Genomic DNA, 18,335 nt, shown 5'->3' with positions numbered 1-18,335 from the left:
AGAAAGGTAGCCTCACCGCTACAACACACATAATCACTGCTATAAGGCTTTGACCTCGAAACTTCCGCCGTACAAAGGATTTGTAGAATGGGAAATATGGCATAAAAAAGAACACATCGGAAATTCGAAGAGGTACAGGGTCGTTTGCTATTTTTCTCACTAATTGATAACGTATCTACTAAATAAATGGTATTGCGAATCGGAAATTTCCTTCAATTCATTCAATGCATAGAACGAAATGGTTTCAGAAAGGTACACGAAACAATGAATTAGGAGTATGTAGCCAAGGAGAAAGCTGGAAAGTCTGCAAATTATATCGACCCTCTATATTCTTTCCAATAATTACGAAAACGCGTTGGATTTAGTACTGATCATAATTAGCACTTCTTGAAGGATAGCACATTCAGGGCGTAGAAAAATCGTACGTCAGCGTGGGTAAGCTCAGTGTAAATCGCGTGTATGTGATCCGGCCAGACCATCTACTTTGCTTACAAAGGACATAAACCGCTTGCAGCTCAGAAGATTTATTATGCAAGCCACGCAAGATGAGCCTTTTGCCACTACGAGTGTATCGCTCGGTTTGTTAATTGCGCTATTTCTTTTGCTCCTTCTACGGGTTCATTATTTATCATAATTCGTGTGGGATTTTCTTACGTTCGTCTAAGGGTGAAGGTATGGGCTAGTTGGTTTTCTAGTTTATAATGTGTGGTACAAGCGCGAAGCAGGGACAAGGGACGCAAGAAAAACGAGATCAAGCATTTACTGACAACTCTTCTTTTTATTTACAACACCTTACACCAGACGATAAAATTTCAATTGGCAGTAACCGCTTGTCCTCGTTTTTCTTGCGTCCCTTGTCCCTGCTTCGTGCTGTACCACACATTCTAAAACGTTCGTCTAAGGCAAAGGAATTTGGCGCGTCAATTATCGTTTCGGGCAAGGGCAGTGCCATTGCAAAATAGGTTGCGTTTGCGCCCGCTTTCTAAGAACATTATTTTAATTGTATTGCAGCTGCTTAAGGATGTTGCAACTTCGCAAAGGAAGGCTTTGGTTGCTAGAAATAGCGCTCGTTTCGAGAACCGAGAGCCAACTGTAGAAGTGTGACGCACCACATACTCGAACAATTCCGCCAAGTCACTGCTGCAACCGTGATACTAAGGAAAATTATGACACTCACGCAGGTGCAAAAAGTATTTATTTTTGTGCCTGCGTCGTCAATGAATATTGAGTTCTTTAACCGTTCGTTTACATTGTAGTGCAATTACCTAAAATATTTCGACATTTATACAGCACTGTCCATCAGGCGTTAAAATTCAAAAGCATTAGCTCTATGAAACATGATAAAAAACAACAATAATTTTGCCAGAATGACATAATCTAAACAAGATACTTCGGAACTTGCATAAGGCAATGTGTGACCGTCCTACATCTTCACCAAGATCGTTTTGCGGGGCACACAGGAAATATCAACCCCTTTGTCTTTTAAAAAAAAGTCTTTAGAACAGCTGTCATGAAATCACCGCATGAAGTGCGATTAGGACAGCAGCTGATGTGGACACTTCAATAGCCTTCGAACGCCTCCAGAAACCAATCTGGCAGCCCGTAAACGTTCCCGGGATCTGTCAGGCGCGTGCAGACAACTTCACCTGAAGTAGGCACGTACTCGAAAAGGTAGGCTTTCCTGCGGGTTAAAAAACACTCAGCCTGCTGACAGCAGCCAAAGAACGACACATACATCCAAGTTCACCCTAAAGAATCGTCTCTAGCGCAACACAAATAAGACACCCATTCCCGCCGTATTCCGAAAGCGGTGACACCCTCTCCACTCAGCATATCGTTATAACACACCTTCCTGTAACAGACTCTCTGCGTACGTTTATGTGGGTAACATGATCACCTCCGAAGATAATCACTCGAGATCAAAAGTGAAGGCCCAAAATTCAAGGCCAGAACACACTTTTTACAAAGTACCTTCAATGGCGCCAGAGAGCTTCATAACTAAAGTCATTCACTGGGGTCACGCGTTTCGTTGATTCGGAGATGCTTCATAAGCGCAGTGAAGGTCTCACAGATGTGAGATAAGGATGCTTCACGCTATCGTAGGTTATAGAACAAGAAGAAGCTTTATGTGGACGAGATTGTTTTGCATACATGAAGAAATGAGCGCTATGAAGACGCGGACTAAAAGAGGAACATGTACGACGGACAAGGCGCTACTTCCAACTAAATGTTTTTTGAAGAAACAAGGTTTTAAATAGATACAACCTAGAAAGGCCCATCGTGACATCACGACCTCCCTATCTCATTAGAGAAGCTATCTTTTTCGGTAAGCGTCATTGAAGGGCAATTCTTGCACGTGCCCTCGGCCTTTGCAATGTAGAAAGCTTCTAATCTCTCCCGTTCCAGACCGATGAAATCCTGTTTCTCCAAAAACATTTAGTTGGAAGTAGCGACTTGTCCCTCGTACATGTTCCTCTTTTAGTCCGCGTCTTCATAGCGTTCTTTTATTCAAGTTATAGAACAATTGAAATACAAAGGCGGATAACACAAAGCATCCGGTTTGGTGGTTAAAGTTAACTCTGCGACATTTACCTGGCTGCGCGTGAGACGGAACTAAAGAACTGCTTTGGAGAGCAGCAAGTAACTTCAACGAGAAATTTTCAGTTTTAGTAGTTTCAAATTTTTACAAAATATTTTTTTCTTTGCACTGTGTATTCTTATGACCATATTTTGAGTGTCTTACACCTTTTATGTTGGCATTCAAGAAATATGAGCAAATAGGTTACATCTTTGTGCTTGGCCTACATATCTCTAAATATTTGTGGTTTCATTAAGTGAAGAGCAATGAACCGGTACATCCCTTACGAGATCTACACTCTAAACACTAGGGAGGGTATCGCAGGAGTGAATCAGCCGATTTACTCTTTAAAGCGTTGTCTTACTCTCGCAAAATGTCGAGTAGAGTGAAATGCATTGTTCACACCGTCACCAAGAGGACATTAAAATGTGATTTTTACTCTGCCCTCCAGAGAGAGAGAAAGTAGAATGCCCGTTCTACTCTTGCGGCAATAGAGAACAAAACGTAGCGTAATCTTCTGCTTCAACTGTTGGAGTCTGACCCCAAACATGGCGATGTATCACTCACGCACGCTGAGCACAGAATACACCGTTTTGCTTCTTAAGGGGGCAATACACTCCGACATAACGCGCGTGCGCTCTCGTCATGGCGACGTTACGTTGGCGAAAACACGACCCTCTATCAGGAGCATCTGGCGCCGACGCAACCGGCGGCATTCTGCGCGCTCGGACGTCGTCCGGCGCCGAATGCAACCGACTGCTTTTCGCGCCGACCGCGCCGAGCAAGTTAGGGTGCCTCGATGTGCACCCGCTCTCCGCAGAGGGTGGCGCCACTCTTGGAAGGGGTCGTCGCCGCCAAAACCGGCTCTCGTGGGGCACCGCCGCCATTTTCTTGCATTCCGTTCCCGCCTGCACGCCGACTCCTTCCCTACACGGAAAGCGGCATTCTTCACGCAGTCTTTTTGCAGAATGCCTGGCTGCTGCGTTCCCCAGTGCACTAACAGCGCTAAGAATGGCTGGAGAATGTCTTCATTTCCTAGAGACCAAAAAAGACGACTTCTGTGGACTGTTAAAATCAAGCGGGACAAGTGGCAGCCGACGAACTACTCGCGTATCTGAAGTGTAGGTACCCAATTTCTCAGCAATGCCAAATCTATTTTTAGGCTTACGTACAGCTTGTCTGTGCAACTGTTTCTAAAAACCAGACGTACGATTTTATGTGTTCATGTTAGAGCTGTCATCATGCTTTCGCGGCCTTCTGATATTTGATCGCTGCAAACGGCCGTAGCCTCTTAAAGCTGGGGGCCGACATGAAACGCCAGGCACATTTGCAGCTCTATTTATTTCACTTGGCATCACAAAATAAGGCACAGCCTTATAAAAATGTAAAAGATCTTTCTCAGCCACGAAGCGTGATCTGGAGCGCATAACGCTACTTCACCAAAAGTCTCGCTACCCACTTTTGACAGGCGCATATAGCAGTGTGGAGGGCGAATCTCGGAGCTCGAAACAGCATGCGACGCGTTATGCTCGCGCTTACTCCGTGTTGCTCCAAATAAAGGTCTTTTATACTTTTTCTTGTGCGCGAAAATTATGCTATTCATAACATTTATTCCAGCTTATCATAAGTCGCGGAAGTAGCGCATGGAGGTGAAAAAAATTTGTGAACTACGCCTTATTTTGTGCGTGTGTGCAGATGTGAGCCCATATGTGTGCCGGTGTCAGTTCGTTCGGTTTCCTCGTTTTTATGTCATTTAATCTTATTTCTCGGGTGAATAAGGCACCTATATTAACAACACTTTTTCGTGCGGGCTCACTTTGAAGAATCCTGTTTTGAACAAAACCGAGCAGATGGATGGAAGAAGCTGAAGCCAAATGCTGTACCAACGGTTTTCCCATTCAGAGGTAGATATTTCCCATTTGATTAACCGCCTCATTCTTTGAAAGTGCATACATTCGTTACCGAAAGAGTGGTGGTCGCTCGGAAACATTTCAGCAGTATTTGAGCCGCTGGCCCGACATGCGTCACTTATTTTGATTTTAACAGGTTGTGTGTGCGTGCGCGTGCGTGTGCGTGCGTATGCGTGTGTATCAATGCTGCTTCTGCCGCTCTTATCGAGAAGCATTTCTACCTAATCAGTTGTACTGTAGATCGGTTCGCGCAACAACCTTAATCTCAACGCACCCACTTAACGCATTTCCTCTTGAAAAAGGGAATTAGTCGCGTTGGCTAATTAATGTGTAATTAACCAATGCGACATTGTAATTAATACAGGGAGCGCATACCTAGTCAGGTACTTATGTATACCTATTTGCCCCCCTACCCTTAGGTTTTCTTTATGGAAAACTAAAAACTCATTAAAATTGCCGAGACGCTGGCCATGCCTTGTTTCCGCATTGTCTTCATTTTCCATATTCCTTGATACCGCGTTTTCCCTCATCTTAGTGCTTAGTCTGATAATCGGTTTGTGTACCTTTCTGCTTCCAGTTGCTCTAAGGAAGCGAGAGCCACCTAGAGAGAACACAGCCTGTGCCCATATCCACCAATGAAGAGGGAAGCAACCCCGCTGAAGTACCTCACGCCGGATCAGAGGCAGGGCAAATGCTCCCCGAGTCAACTCACACGGTAGCGCAAGAGGCGTTATCGAACAACTTCCAAGTCAACAACCCAGGTGACTAGGCTTTGAACGTGGGAATTCCAAGCTCGACAGATGAAACTCCCACAGCTAGTGAGGCGCAAAGGAATTGTGCTGAGTTGAAAAAGCAGTTGGCAGACATGGACAGAAAGTACGCCACTCTTCAAGAATATCACACAATTGCTAAGAACGCAATCCAAAACCTCAAAAAGCAAGTGCAAAAGCTTGAAAGTAAGGCGGATAATTTCTCAAGAAATACGCGGTTCTTGAATTCAGATCAGATTTCCGCTCTTCCTAAAAATAGCACCCAGGGTCACACATGATCTGCGGAGACAGTCAAACAAGGTTTGCAAATTAAGTTTGCTTCCCGAACGACGGGCTATGAGACACTGAGGAAGTTGGGCTATCCTCTTCCGTCCAGCAGGACGTTGGCGCGGAGGATCCAGGGACTGAGGTTCCTTCCAGGAATTCTTCAAGAAGTTTTTGATGTCATGAAGTGCAAGGCTTAAACTATGGAAAACGTGGAAAAAGTCTGCGTGCTGTTTCTAGACGAGATGGAAATAGCTAGTGTTTGAATTGGATGGAAGTGAAGACATTCTCCTTGGAGGTACAACACTTCCTTCAAAGCCAGAGGACCCCGCCAATCACGCGTTGGTGTTCATGTTGGGCGGAATTAATCAGCGGTAGAAGCAAGTCATCGGATGTGCATTCACTGGCCGACACGTGGAAGGTGCCCTGCTCATAGACTATGTTCTCGACATCACCCGGCGCTGTAGCCAGAGTTCCCTAAGAGCCCGTGCAGTGACATGGGATCAGCAAATCGAGCAATGTGGTGAGAATTCGGGTTTTCGAGCCACAAAAATTCCACTACAGCGTGCTCGATATCACACCCATGTTTGGACGGAAAAGAGCTTTTTTTCACTGCCGATGCAGCACATGTGTTGAAGAACCTACGAGGGCAACGTTTAAGCTCCAAAGTCTTTACACTGAGCGCTGCCACCGTGCTCGACAACAACCTTCCGTCGCCGAACGTGAAACTGGAGCACGTCCAGGCAGTGGTGGACTACGACGCAGAGAGGGAACTTAAAGTAGCCCCTGCCCTATCGGAAGTTCATGTGAGCAGCGGCCACTTCACAAAAATGAAGGTTATTGTAGCTCTCCAATTCTTCAGAGAAGCTGCACCGGCCATCCGATTTGGTAAAAGCAGGGCTGCTTGACCCATCTGCCGAAACGACAGCATGGTTCATGAATCTGGTGTCAAAGTGGTATGCCTTGATGTCGTCACGCCGTCCCACTTTAGCTTTAAGCAGCCGAAATATGGACAAATATTATGCTGCTCTGAAAACCTTCCGCCTTGCAGCAGAAACAATTCAAGGGATGAATATGAGCGCCACATCTCAATGAAAACCATCCCAAGCTGGGCTCCTGATTTCCACGACAGTCGTCCTTCGCCTCCAAGAAGTTTTCCTGGGCAATGAACGCTACGAATTTTTTCTAACGAGCAGGCTACTTCAAGACTGCCCCGAAAATCTTTTTTCTGTAGTACGCCTAATGAGGCCAGTGCCAACGGCATACGACTTAAAATGTGCTCTGAGGCTTGTGAGCGTGAGCCAGTTTCTACACACACCGCGAACAACAAACTATGAGCTTGATGATCGAGAGAACCTCGTCGACCTCCTTTCTCAAGCAAAGAAGCAGTGCTCAGAAAATTTGTCCGAAGAAATAGACGACTCTGAGATTTTGTTCATTGAGGAGCTGACGTCAACGGAATGTTGTATTTTATGCTACCTTGGTGACTTCATCCTGAAAAGCATCGTAAAGCACGTATCCTGTTCCCAATGCAAGGATGCCCTCCTTGGAGCAGCAAGCAATGAATATGCCTCTTTGACAGTTCTCGAGGAGTATGTAAGGGATGGATGGAACTTGATCTATCCGAGATGTGAAGTGATCCGCACTCTAAAGAATTACGAGAAGCACTTCACGTGTGTTATCGCATGGTGTACAAACAATATACACACGATGAAGTCCCCGCTGAAATCGCTTACGGAATACCTTGCGAAGGTAGACCAGCCATGCCTGAACAGATGTGCAGACCACAGGGAAGCAATAACTAAAATGCTGATAGCCACCTACACAAGACTGCGGCTACGTATCCATTTACGTCAGTACCTAGCCACACGTGCCGGAGGTCATGGAAGCAAAACTTGTGCTGGTGTTAGTTTAACTTAAAGACGCTGTATTAAGTATGAACTTTTCGTATACATGTACATAAGCATGAGAAAAAGTTTAGTGTAGTAATCATAAGCAGCATTATAACTGCAGTGAAGTGTGCTCGTTATCATTTTAAACATCACGTATTTGTGGATCAAGGTATTAAATTATTGTTTTTCCTTGCGCCTAAGCCTTCATATTTTGACTGCATGGTGTACGCATGACAGTTTGCAGCCAGGTAATCCTATGTTACCACGGCGAAGAATATTGCTAGTGGACATAAACATACCGTGCATCCGTAGTTGAACATGCAGCAGTTCCCTCCCTTCGCGTACTTCGCCTACTTACCGCTCTGTCCATATGTAAGCGCAACGACAGCAAGTTCACGACGGCGAGAAGTTGCCTGTCGTGCTCATCAAACGTTAAAAAAAAGATACCCGATATACCTTCGCTAATCGTCTCGAAATAGCGAATGCGTCACCAAATCTTTACTCCTAGTTTTCATCTACCCTAGAAAAGAAATAATTATCAAAGGTAAAGGCCCACACAAGCCCCCACTGCTAGCGGGGCCAGCACATTCAAGGCGCGTCACGCAGCCAACGCGCGCACCGCGACCAGAGTATTCAAGAAAATGGCGGCCGCGCTAGCAGACGACGTGGTTGTCCTCACCCTAAACGGAGCGCGGGGACGGCAGGCCCCGCACACTCTCAAGTTCAACAAATGGCCACAGAGGGCGAAAAATCAATCGAGGCGATTTTCAGCGTAAGCGCGCAAGTGGAGATACTGTAATTTGGTCGAATACTTTAATTTGTGCTTTTTCTGCTAGAGGCGCTGAACATGCTGAATTTTTTACTTTACACAAACCATTGACATAAACAATCGAGGTGTCTAAGGATGTTTTGTTACCTCAGGCAAATAGGCAGTTGATTTTTTTTTAAATTTGATCGTTGAAGCTGCTTTTTAGTCATAGCGTCAAGGTTTTTGTACTTGATTAACCACCGACAGCCTACTGGCATCGATGTGTTTCCTTGCCGTTGGCGTTCGAATACTACGGCGGTAAAACATTTTCGAAAGCATGCTGGTTTCGTCTGCGAGTCATTACATAGACTTGCTGTAAAGAGTTCTACTCTTGGCGAAAAATAGTGCCTCATTTTGTTTAGGCGTTGATTATCATAATGAATGCGGCGGAGGTTGAGGGAGTACGCTTGAAGGTACGTTTTTATGCCGTTGATTTCCATAACACCGTAAATACGCAAAGCGATTTCACAGAACACCCGATGAAACATTGTGTGCTCTCCGTCATCGCTTGTTTGCTGTACGCCTACTAATTCTTGATTTCTTCAAGTGTTGTATCCTCCTTTTGTCCTTGTTCTCTTGTGCTTCACTTACAGTATGTCGTCCCGTCAGCTGTAATGCGCATTTGCAAAACCAATACGTTTGATAAGACGCAGTGGTTGTCATAATTTCACTACACATGTATTAAGCTGGCACATATATGGTTCAGATACAGATGCCTGTATGCGGACATGCACGACGTTGATGCGGAGATTAGGATAATTATGGCAGAGGCAGCTGACGGCCGTAAGCTGTTGCGTTCTTTCCGCCAAACTACCCGGCCTGGTAGTGCTGTAAAGATGCTGTATAAAAGTGACACGCGGTGAGAGGGAAATTATTATACTTAGCAGCCGACCGAACGTTTTGTAGCTTAGGTCTTCTTTCTTGTGCGTTTGTGCTACCCTTATTAATGAGCCATTTCTTGACTATGTTCTTGACTATGTAACCGCGTTTGTGTGGATGCGAGATGTGTGCTTTTTGTTGTACTTGTAAAATGCAAATAAAATATTTTCAGGCTTACTCAATCTTTGGTGTCGTGTGCGTTTATTCCAGTCGAGGCCATCGTGCCACCTGGAAACCGCATTTTGTCAGTAGCCCTACACGAAAAGCTACAGCTGGAGCGCGGCGGCACAACTCGGCGTAACGGCGGCGTAATAAACGAAAAACCACTCGGGATGCCCTTAAAAGTCAGTTCAGAGTGTGCCTTGAATCGATATGACTCAGCGCTACATGTATTCTGCGCCTCGATCGTGCTCCCGCCAGTTTGGTTGCTGTGTGGCAAACGTAGCGCCTACATAATATAGGCGCTACGTTTGCTATACAGCAACTAAACTGGCGGGAGCACGATCGAGGTGCAGCAGCCAGAAACCCAGTAAAGCCACAGAACACCTGGTAAAGCGTGTGCAAAACCCCGTTTCGATTTTCTGTTGTACAGCGCCACCTGTGGTCACATACTTTAGTTCACGACGCCACCGCTACGCTTATTTCCGTAGCACTGTGGAAGGTACAGTTTCCCTTCTCATGTTTGTATAGGTGTTCTGTGGGGACGCGTCGAGAAACCCTAGAGCAAGTTAAAGCCCCTTGATGTTTGAAAGTAGCGACACTCTCCTCCTCACGGCGCTTTCCTCCTCGATTCTCCTCGCCCGCCGGCTGCGCACGGCACGCTATTCCTCCCTGGCTCCCGCGGACGGGCCGCAGGATTCTATGGAGGCGTGTTATTTTGGGCCAGTTGCGCGCCCCAGTGGGGTTGAAAATTTTGAGAAATGTTAATAACAGCATCGATAATGCTAGAGGCAACATTTATGACGGGGTTGGTTTTTTCCTAAAGCCGTATGAACGGTGTATACCGATGTAAAGGGAGCTTTTGAGGCGAGTTTAAACTCCAGACAGTTTTTCTGCCGCATGATGAGATGCTTTACTTTGTGCGTCTGATCTAGTATTGCTTGTGACACATCCCTTTGTGTGCGGCATATTAAGCAAAAGTCTTAGACCTCTGTTTCAAGGTCGTGTTGTCACCTACAGAAAATATCGCGTGACCGAAAGAAGGCGGGAAGCGAACCAAAGCATGTGCACCCGTGTATAAGACATGATTATTGATTAGCAAAGTTATGATTGATTAGTGATTGGATTAAGATTAATTCGGGTGTATTAAGGAGGGTTAAAGTCTATGAAAGTGGATTAGGGTGAATGATGGTGAATTAAGGTGCATTAGTAAATATAAAGGTGTATAAAGAAGGACTAGGCTGGATTAAGGTGGATGAAGGTGGATTAGGGTGAATTAGGAGGGATTGAGGTACATTAGAGGGGATTAAGGCCGATTAAGTTGGATGAAGGATATCTTACCGCAGTAGGCTTTAGAAAGCTTTCACGCTCGCTTCTCTTGGGCGATAAATAAGAACACCTGGCACCCTTTTTTCTTGCCTGTGCGCGTATGTGCACCGCAGTTAATATATTCAGCATGCCTTAATTAGTCGCGAGTGCATTGACTGTCCATGCCTTTGTCTTCACAATGTGAAAGTTATAGCTTTTTTGCTGTGGTCTGTAAACTGAATAGGACGATTGCGGAATTTCAGTGTGAAAAAGCGGTGCCGGCAACCGCTCATTGACTACAGTAGTAGAAGCCGAGGAAGGGCATCTAATGAATATTCTTTAGGGGTCGCCGTCAAGGAAGCGTTAAGAAATACTCGGTATATCTGTAGGAGAAGACATTCTATATCTTTAGGCAAGAGAAACGCCTTTGGATAACGTATTGTAATAGTTCACAACGAAATTTTGTTACATTATGTAGTAGCATATTTAAATTTGATTTGAATTAAGCATCACAAAACATTTATAGCAACGAAAATCAAACAGCATTGTCAGCAGAATGTTTTATTTTTATGTACACGCACTAACGTTGGTTGACAAGATACACGTAACCGAGAACATAAAATAGAATATTCGACAACAATAATAATAGTACTGAATATAATATTCAACATCAGAATCAATGCTAGTGTAGAATTATGAGAAAAAGAGACGCTCAAGAGAACACAGCAGTGGTAAGATATCATGAGAAGCCAACAAAGACGCGAAGGACAACATAGGGGAAATTACTAGTGCTTACCGATTGAATTAAACAAATGATAAATTAATGGCAATGAAAGTCAGCGAAAGCAAACTTTTTTCAGCTTCAGCTTTTTTTTCCCCGAGTCTTTGTAATATGCGCGGCTCAAATTGGTCTTCAGTGAAATGTAGCTAGAACAATTAGAGAAGAGTTAGTCACTCAGGCAGGATGAGTAAAACGTCTTCATACATTTATAATAATACGTTACTGAGGGCAACCGCATTTTTATGCAACGTACAAATTGCCGCAACAAAAACGCTGGTGAGCAGGCCGGAAGAATTACTAGATGCATTACGATATGATTTGCTACGAGCAATGAGAGACGCCTCACCTCGCAAACAACGCTGTTCTTTGTCGGAACAAAGTTCTTTCGGCCGATGTTATGCAGCCACTGCTTCTTGCGCAAGCCGTCACGCTTTCCTTGCGGTATCACAAAAACGGCATAACCATGCTCAGGCTTCTTGTTGCAGTTATATGCGCAACAGCAAGGCATAGCGCTAGCTTATACAGCAGGAAACACAGCTTTCAACGTTCGCTACGCCGAGCTAAAGCGCCGAGCCAGCCGTGCTGAGGAGGAAAATGGCGCGAACGAAAAAGAAAAACACAAGCAAAACTCAAGATCCGCGCGTTTCCAAGGGCAACGGCAGGGAGACCAATCGTCGTGCAGGAAAAGGGGGGCAAAACTGGTTGCCGTGGGGGGGACGCGCAAGGGGCGAGGAGGAGGCGAGGAGGTCGCGCGGCGGCGGCAGAGTTCAAAGAGTGGCGGTACTTTCAAATTATCAAGGGACTTTAGAGCAAGTTAGCGCCTAGCGCCCTCTCTCGTCGTAGTAGAGACTCGCTACTCGGCAGGCTGAGCCAGAACGAGATGGCCTCTTCGCAAGAAAGCGTGCCCGACCTGCGCGGCTCTAAAATCGAAAAGTTTCTGGACGCCGTCCAGCAATACGCTTGTGTCTACGACACCAAAAGAATGGACTACTGGGATGCGGAGCGCGAAAACAACGCGTGGGAGCAGATGCGCATGTACTCCGGACTCTCAACAGGAGCGTCAATGCTACGCACGTGTGTGTATACGTCTCCGGACATGCTATGCACTCAGCGCCTGTTTGTTTGTCTTGTTTTCCCTGTTTCAGTCGAAGGGTGCCTGAAACTATGGGAGCGGCTGAGGGACCGCTTTACTCGTGAACTGAAAGCTATTGAAGCGACGAAAAGGAGTGGCAGCGGCTACGTGTCTGTTATGTAGAGAGACCTGTTCCTCTTTCGACGCAGACGAAGCAACAACAAAGCGAGAATAAAGCGGGAGACACACGGTCCGATTCGGTGTCACATCCGACGTCCGACGCGCAGGAACAGCGGCCGGAATCGAGGTGCTTTGCCGTGCCGGACATCGGACATCCGGCGTGCGGCGAACCGGGCAGATTTTCATCGTCCGACGCGTCCGGCAACCACACCGTCGTCTGGCCGCAGCCAATGACAGCGTGGCTGGCATGTGACGTTCTCCGACGTTCCCTCCACGGAGGCGACGCTGGCTGGCCGCTTTCTCGCAGATTTTTTTTCCCTTGCCTGCTGCAGTTTGTTTCCGACAAGAAATAGTTACCAGTTCAGTAAAATTATCTCGAACGTGTGCCTGTTATGCAAAGCAGTGCCTAGTACCACTAGTACCCTAGCACTAAGTTACTGGCGAGATTGGGAGCCGCGACGCGAGAGCCTTTCGCCGGCAGACATCCCACACCGACCGTCTGAGCGAGGCTGCTCGCTTCGCTTGCACGTTTGCCGTTCGCAACGACTGCGTCAAGTAAACCAATTGTGCGCTCACTCTGTTTCCCGTTCCCTTTGATTACCCCTACCGTATTCCTTTTTTGCTCTTCCGAGCTGCGCTACAAGCCTAAAACAGTCATGACAAACCAAGTGTGTTTAATTACGGGCGACCTAAAGGGCTGTTGATAGTCCGACGTAACGCACGCGCACGCTACGTCACGTCGGCGAAAACGACCCCTCATATCGGCGCCGGGCCCCGACGGGCCCGGCGCCGATATGGCTCCTGAGCCATTCGCGCATCGCAGTCGGCGGAACTCTGGCACCAAAATGCATTGCGCGCGAAGAAAAAGGCGCCAACACAACTCCGCAGACGGCTTTTGCGGACGGCGCGCCACTTGGCGAACCTTCTGCGCATGCTCCGAAGATAGCAGCCTACTGCGCGATCTCAGCTGGTGCAGCGCAACCGACGTAGCGTGACTGCCCGCGAACGACGCTCGCCCGCGCGCCGATAACGTCGGACTATAAACGAGCCTTAAGTGTACAGTGCTAATTGTTTTGGCAAACATAAGCGCTCTTCGAATAGCTCGGGTTGGATCGTAAGCGCCGTCTGCCTAGCTAGGCCTACCGGCCCTATCGCTGGCTGTTAGCGGAATCCTCAGTGGACAACGCGCCGTCGTGAAGTGCTCTGTCACTTGCAGGGGCATGATTTTATTGACAGTGTTCGTGTAAAGCGAAGCAGTGTTGTGCAGAGTTGTTTATATTGCGTTTCTTGACGTGGCTATGAAGTCAAGCAGGGGGCTGGATCTGGGCGGAGCTTACGCGCCCTCAATCTTTCAGCAGCACGCACCGTGTGCCCCGAATCATCGTATGCCGCATGCCGGAGCATGCGGCGCCGCACGTCGGATCTGACGCCGAATCGTACCGTGTGTTTGTCTTGCGTAAAATGTCTGCGTCCGAGCCATCGCCGAGCAACAGTCCGGTCCGCGGTGGCAATCGCTACCGACAAAGCGCGCGAAAATATTTGTTTCGATGTTCCACGACAGGCGGCACAGAGCGGCACGGTTTCTCGCTCGAAGCCGTCGCTCGTCGCCGTCACGCACTAAATTGCTCTCATGGGGTTTAGCCCTAAGACAACTGTTTTAACGCGATAGCGTTAAGGAGCTCGTGTCGCAGAAAAGCCGGTGTCGTCGGCGTCGGTGTCGGCGTCGGGTGTCGGCGTCGGCGTCAGCGTTTTGCGGCGTTGACCGTGAGCGATAAATCACGGCAGGCACTCCATAAATAAAAAGCAACTTCCAAGATGGGCTGGGTGGGAATCGAACCAGGGTCTCCGGAGTGTGAGACGGAGACGCTACCACTCAGCCACGATTTCGATGCTTCCAAAAGGTACAAACGCGCCTCTAGTGAATGCGGTGTTGCCTTCGAAACGAGCCGTGGAAAGTTATACTGTGGTGTATATAGGTAATTATGAACATGTAACTTACAGAAGTCGCAATTACACGAGTAGCGAAGTGCGTTTCGCTGCATTTCTCCTGCGCTTTCCGCACATGGAGAGCCATCTTGCGGCAAACACAGAAGACCCCCTCCTCTCCATGTACGGCGCTGCCCCGACAGATGGCGCGCCACGCGCGCATTGGAGCTGTCGCGGCTCGGACTATCTCTCTATCTCTATCACTATCTCTCTATCTCTCTGCCCGTGCCGCTGACGGCGTTTGGCTGGCGTGCATCATTTCCCCCTCCGGGATACCGAGTTCTTTGGTTCGCTCCGCTTGCTCAGGCGCACGTTTCGTTGCTGCGCCGAACGCCGCGTTGCTCGACCATATGGCTCGACGCTCACCGCGTCTGATGCGGGGCGCCTCGTAAGTGATGGCTGCCCTGTAGCCCATTGTCTTACACCCATTGGCGGGTCGACGGGAACGCTATCGCGTTCCACTCTTGAAGGCGAAGCTTAAGAGTCCTCCAATTTTTGCTCATGTATTGGAATGGTGTGATAATATGTCTGATTTTATGTCTCCTGTTGCGGTTTTCGAGCACGGTGCGAATCTAAAAGAGTGCTTATGTCTACGAACTCGGTGAATTCTCAAGCAGCGAGTTATGCATATGCATCTAATATAACGGCCGCTTCGTGGAATTACAATTGCAGGGGCGCTTTGCAAACGCTTCTTGGTTTGGACATGCCTGTGGATTTGCTAATATGAGTTGGCGTTTCAGAGTTATGTCATATGAACAGCCTAATCACCCTTCCTCTGGGGCTTGCAAGCGTAATGTGCGCGTCTTGCTATTGCATGGCAGATCAATATGAGGTTATCGCTTTAATAGTTTAGTAGAGAAATAAAGTATCAAAATAAAACCTTGCTTTAATTCCGTGTTACCAGTTGTCTGTCGTACACAAAAAAATGAGTTCGTCAAATAAACTAATAGCTGTGGTCTAACTGCAACTTTTACATGCCTTCAAGAATGTAAAATGCTAGATTTCCAACTGCAGCAGTAGTCGAGTTTGTCAGAAATGAACTCCATTGCGCACCTCATAAATGAAAAAAAAAATTCACACCAGAATAATGACAGACATATGACATCTGACAATGACCAATATTCTATTTATTAGCAGGAGTTTTTTCAGCATTCGTGCCGAACGAGGATGAACTGTCGATTATTTCTTTCTTGTTTAAATATAAAAATTGAAATTAGTTTAGCAGCTGACTGTTACAGTCATTTAGATGTTTCGCATGCATTTCAGTAGGATGACTAAGAGCGCAGACTTTCTTTTAGTGCCATGACCTTGACTGCCTTGATGTTGTTTTACACCATGTCCTTGTGTTGACTTTTGCACACGATATTTTTCAGGCACCCGCTTTGTATAACGCAAGAAGGCAGCTGCAACGGCACAAGGATGTCAAAGAGCCATCCTGGCGCGAGTTTCCATAGTGCAGATGAGCGAATGCCAAAGAATCAAAATACATTGCCATGCAATTTGGACCAGAAATTAGAATATGGGTATATTGGGTGTACCATTTGACTAAATGTCAGCAAAATCAAAATACAGTATGTCACACCAAGATAAAATTCTCACGTGTTCTAGGAAGTCATCTTAACATAGTATATTTATGTAATGATTATGATGGGAAAGTGAAAATCAAGTATGCTCTCTGGAGGCAAACACGTAGGAGCAAGTGTCATTGAAAAGTTAGAAATGTGTTTTAAAAAAAGCTGATTAGTTGAGAGAAGTGACTGCTTTTTGTCTTTCCTCTCAACAGATATATACAGGGGATAAAAAAATTGTTGTACAATCAAATTGCATATTTGCTTAGTGACATGATACATTCTTGCAATGAGCATGGTGCCTGTGTTCACTGTAAAAAGCAACAGCTCATGCTTGGTTAGGTGCTTGTATACATTTAACCGCATTAATAGCTTACATTTAACAGCATGCGAATGCAAGTGTGCAAATACAAACCACTGTGATTCCGTATTTTGAACGCTAACATGAAGCAGGCAGATATTCATATCTTCTTTTTATCTATTTCTAACACCTAGTTTGAAAATTATGGCTTCCTTTTAGGTTCCAGAAAGTGGGATTGGGGGAAGAGAATACCATGTTTAGGAAGTCATTATCGTTTACGCGCATGTTAACGAAACCAGTTCATTAGAACCGCTCGTGCCTTCCGAAGCGAATGCAAGGAGCAATTAAGGAGTTTAACTGTGTACACCGTGGTGCCCACCTTACGTCCTAGAAGCCGGAGAGTCACATAAAATTGAAAATATTTTTAAAAAATGTAAAATTGTGGTTTCTCTAATGTACTTGCCAACCATGTATGCTAGTGGAGGTAGAGATGCGTAGCGAATTTTTCATCAATTGGCGGATGTGAACATGTAGTGTGAAGCAAAACCCCTTAGTTTCACGGCTTCTGTAGGCATAATTCGTCGGGACGTAAGATAGAGTGCAGAGTGAGGCGATGTATTAATCTTCCTATACACATATGTACTTGTTTTGACACGAAAATTCTGTGCAGTGCGATAATTTTTCTTACCTTACTTTAGCGCATTTTAACCACTTTAGTAGGGAAAAAGCTTTGGTTTCAGGTAGTTGGTTCACTGTGCAAGTATATGCATAGTCGCATGCGAAATCCACGTGCACTGAAGGGGTATGTGAAACAGGATGGTGCCATTCTCAATTTATGTTTTGCTTCTTTGTCTTTTTCGTTCACTTCCCTGCCTGTACTTATGCTTATGTCGCCTTTCATGCATCGTATTCATCACATCTGAATTTGGTTTACATCTGAAGCCATGCTATACTTTAGTTAGATTGCACATTCAACGAGTCCCAATAATTGATAATGTAATTATGCAAGCTTATCTTCAGAAATAGAGCACTGTTGTCGGCATGGAAATAAAAACCTACCATATATGACAACAAATTTTATGCGCAAGATTTTAATGTCATTGCTCCTTGCAGTTTTATACTCATTTGCAACACACTAGATAAAAGTGTAAATTTTATTTCTTTGTGAGAAGGTGTAACCGATGAATTCCAACAGCACCAGGGAACTACTTTCGTGAGGAGGCCAAGCGAATAGGTAATATAATACGCCCCTGTACCGGTTTGAGACCGGGCCCCCAGGATATTGCTGCACAACCATGACAAGACACACTTAGAAACAATGGATGCAGCCCATACATGATTAACTTAATGTGAAATATAAGCAACGCTAGCTATACCTGCGGCCTCACATGACCATCATAATCATCAGCGTGGTTACGCCCACTGCAGGGCAAAGGCCTCTTCCATATTTCTCCAACAACCCCGGTCATGTACTAATTGTGGCTATGCCGTCCCTGCAAACTTCTTAATCTCATCCGCCGACCTAACTTTCTTCCGCCCCCTGCTACGCTTCCCTTCCCTTGGAATCCAGTCCGTAACCCTTAATGACCATCGGTTATCTTCCCTCCTCATTACATGTCCTGCCCATGCCCATTTCTTTTTCTTGATTTTAACTAAGATGTCATTAACTCGCGTTTGTTCCCACACCCAATCTGCTCTTTTCTTATCCCTTAACGTTACAGCTATCATTCTTTCCATAGCTCGTTGCGTCGTCCTCAATTTGAGTAGAACCCTTTTCGTAAGCCTCCAGGTTTCTGCCCCGTAGGTGAGTACTGGTAAGACACAGGTATTATACACTACTACACTATAAACTATTATACACAAAAAGTGCAGCAGTGGC

The 18,335-nt window shown here is 46.1% G+C and overlaps 1 protein-coding gene across 3 annotated transcripts in view; it reads right to left on the bottom strand.

Moving 5' to 3' along the window:
- Positions 1-1,178: 1,178 nt before the first annotated feature.
- Positions 1,179-18,335, bottom strand: part of LOC135909509 (decapping and exoribonuclease protein-like) — a 123,218-nt gene continuing 106,061 nt past the window's right edge. For all 3 annotated transcript variants that reach the window (XM_065441481.2, XM_065441480.2, XM_065441482.2), the window contains one exon: positions 1,179-1,681. In XM_065441481.2, coding sequence (XP_065297553.1) covers positions 1,623-1,681 — 59 coding nt within the window. In that variant the 3' untranslated portion in view covers positions 1,179-1,622. The remainder of the gene's footprint in view (positions 1,682-18,335) is intronic.

This window comes from Dermacentor albipictus, chromosome 5, assembly GCF_038994185.2.
Source record: "Dermacentor albipictus isolate Rhodes 1998 colony chromosome 5, USDA_Dalb.pri_finalv2, whole genome shotgun sequence".
Classification (NCBI taxonomy): Eukaryota; Metazoa; Arthropoda; class Arachnida; order Ixodida; family Ixodidae; genus Dermacentor; species Dermacentor albipictus.
Note: the sequence above shows the minus strand (reverse complement) of the source record. Positions and strands in the feature narration are given on the sequence as shown.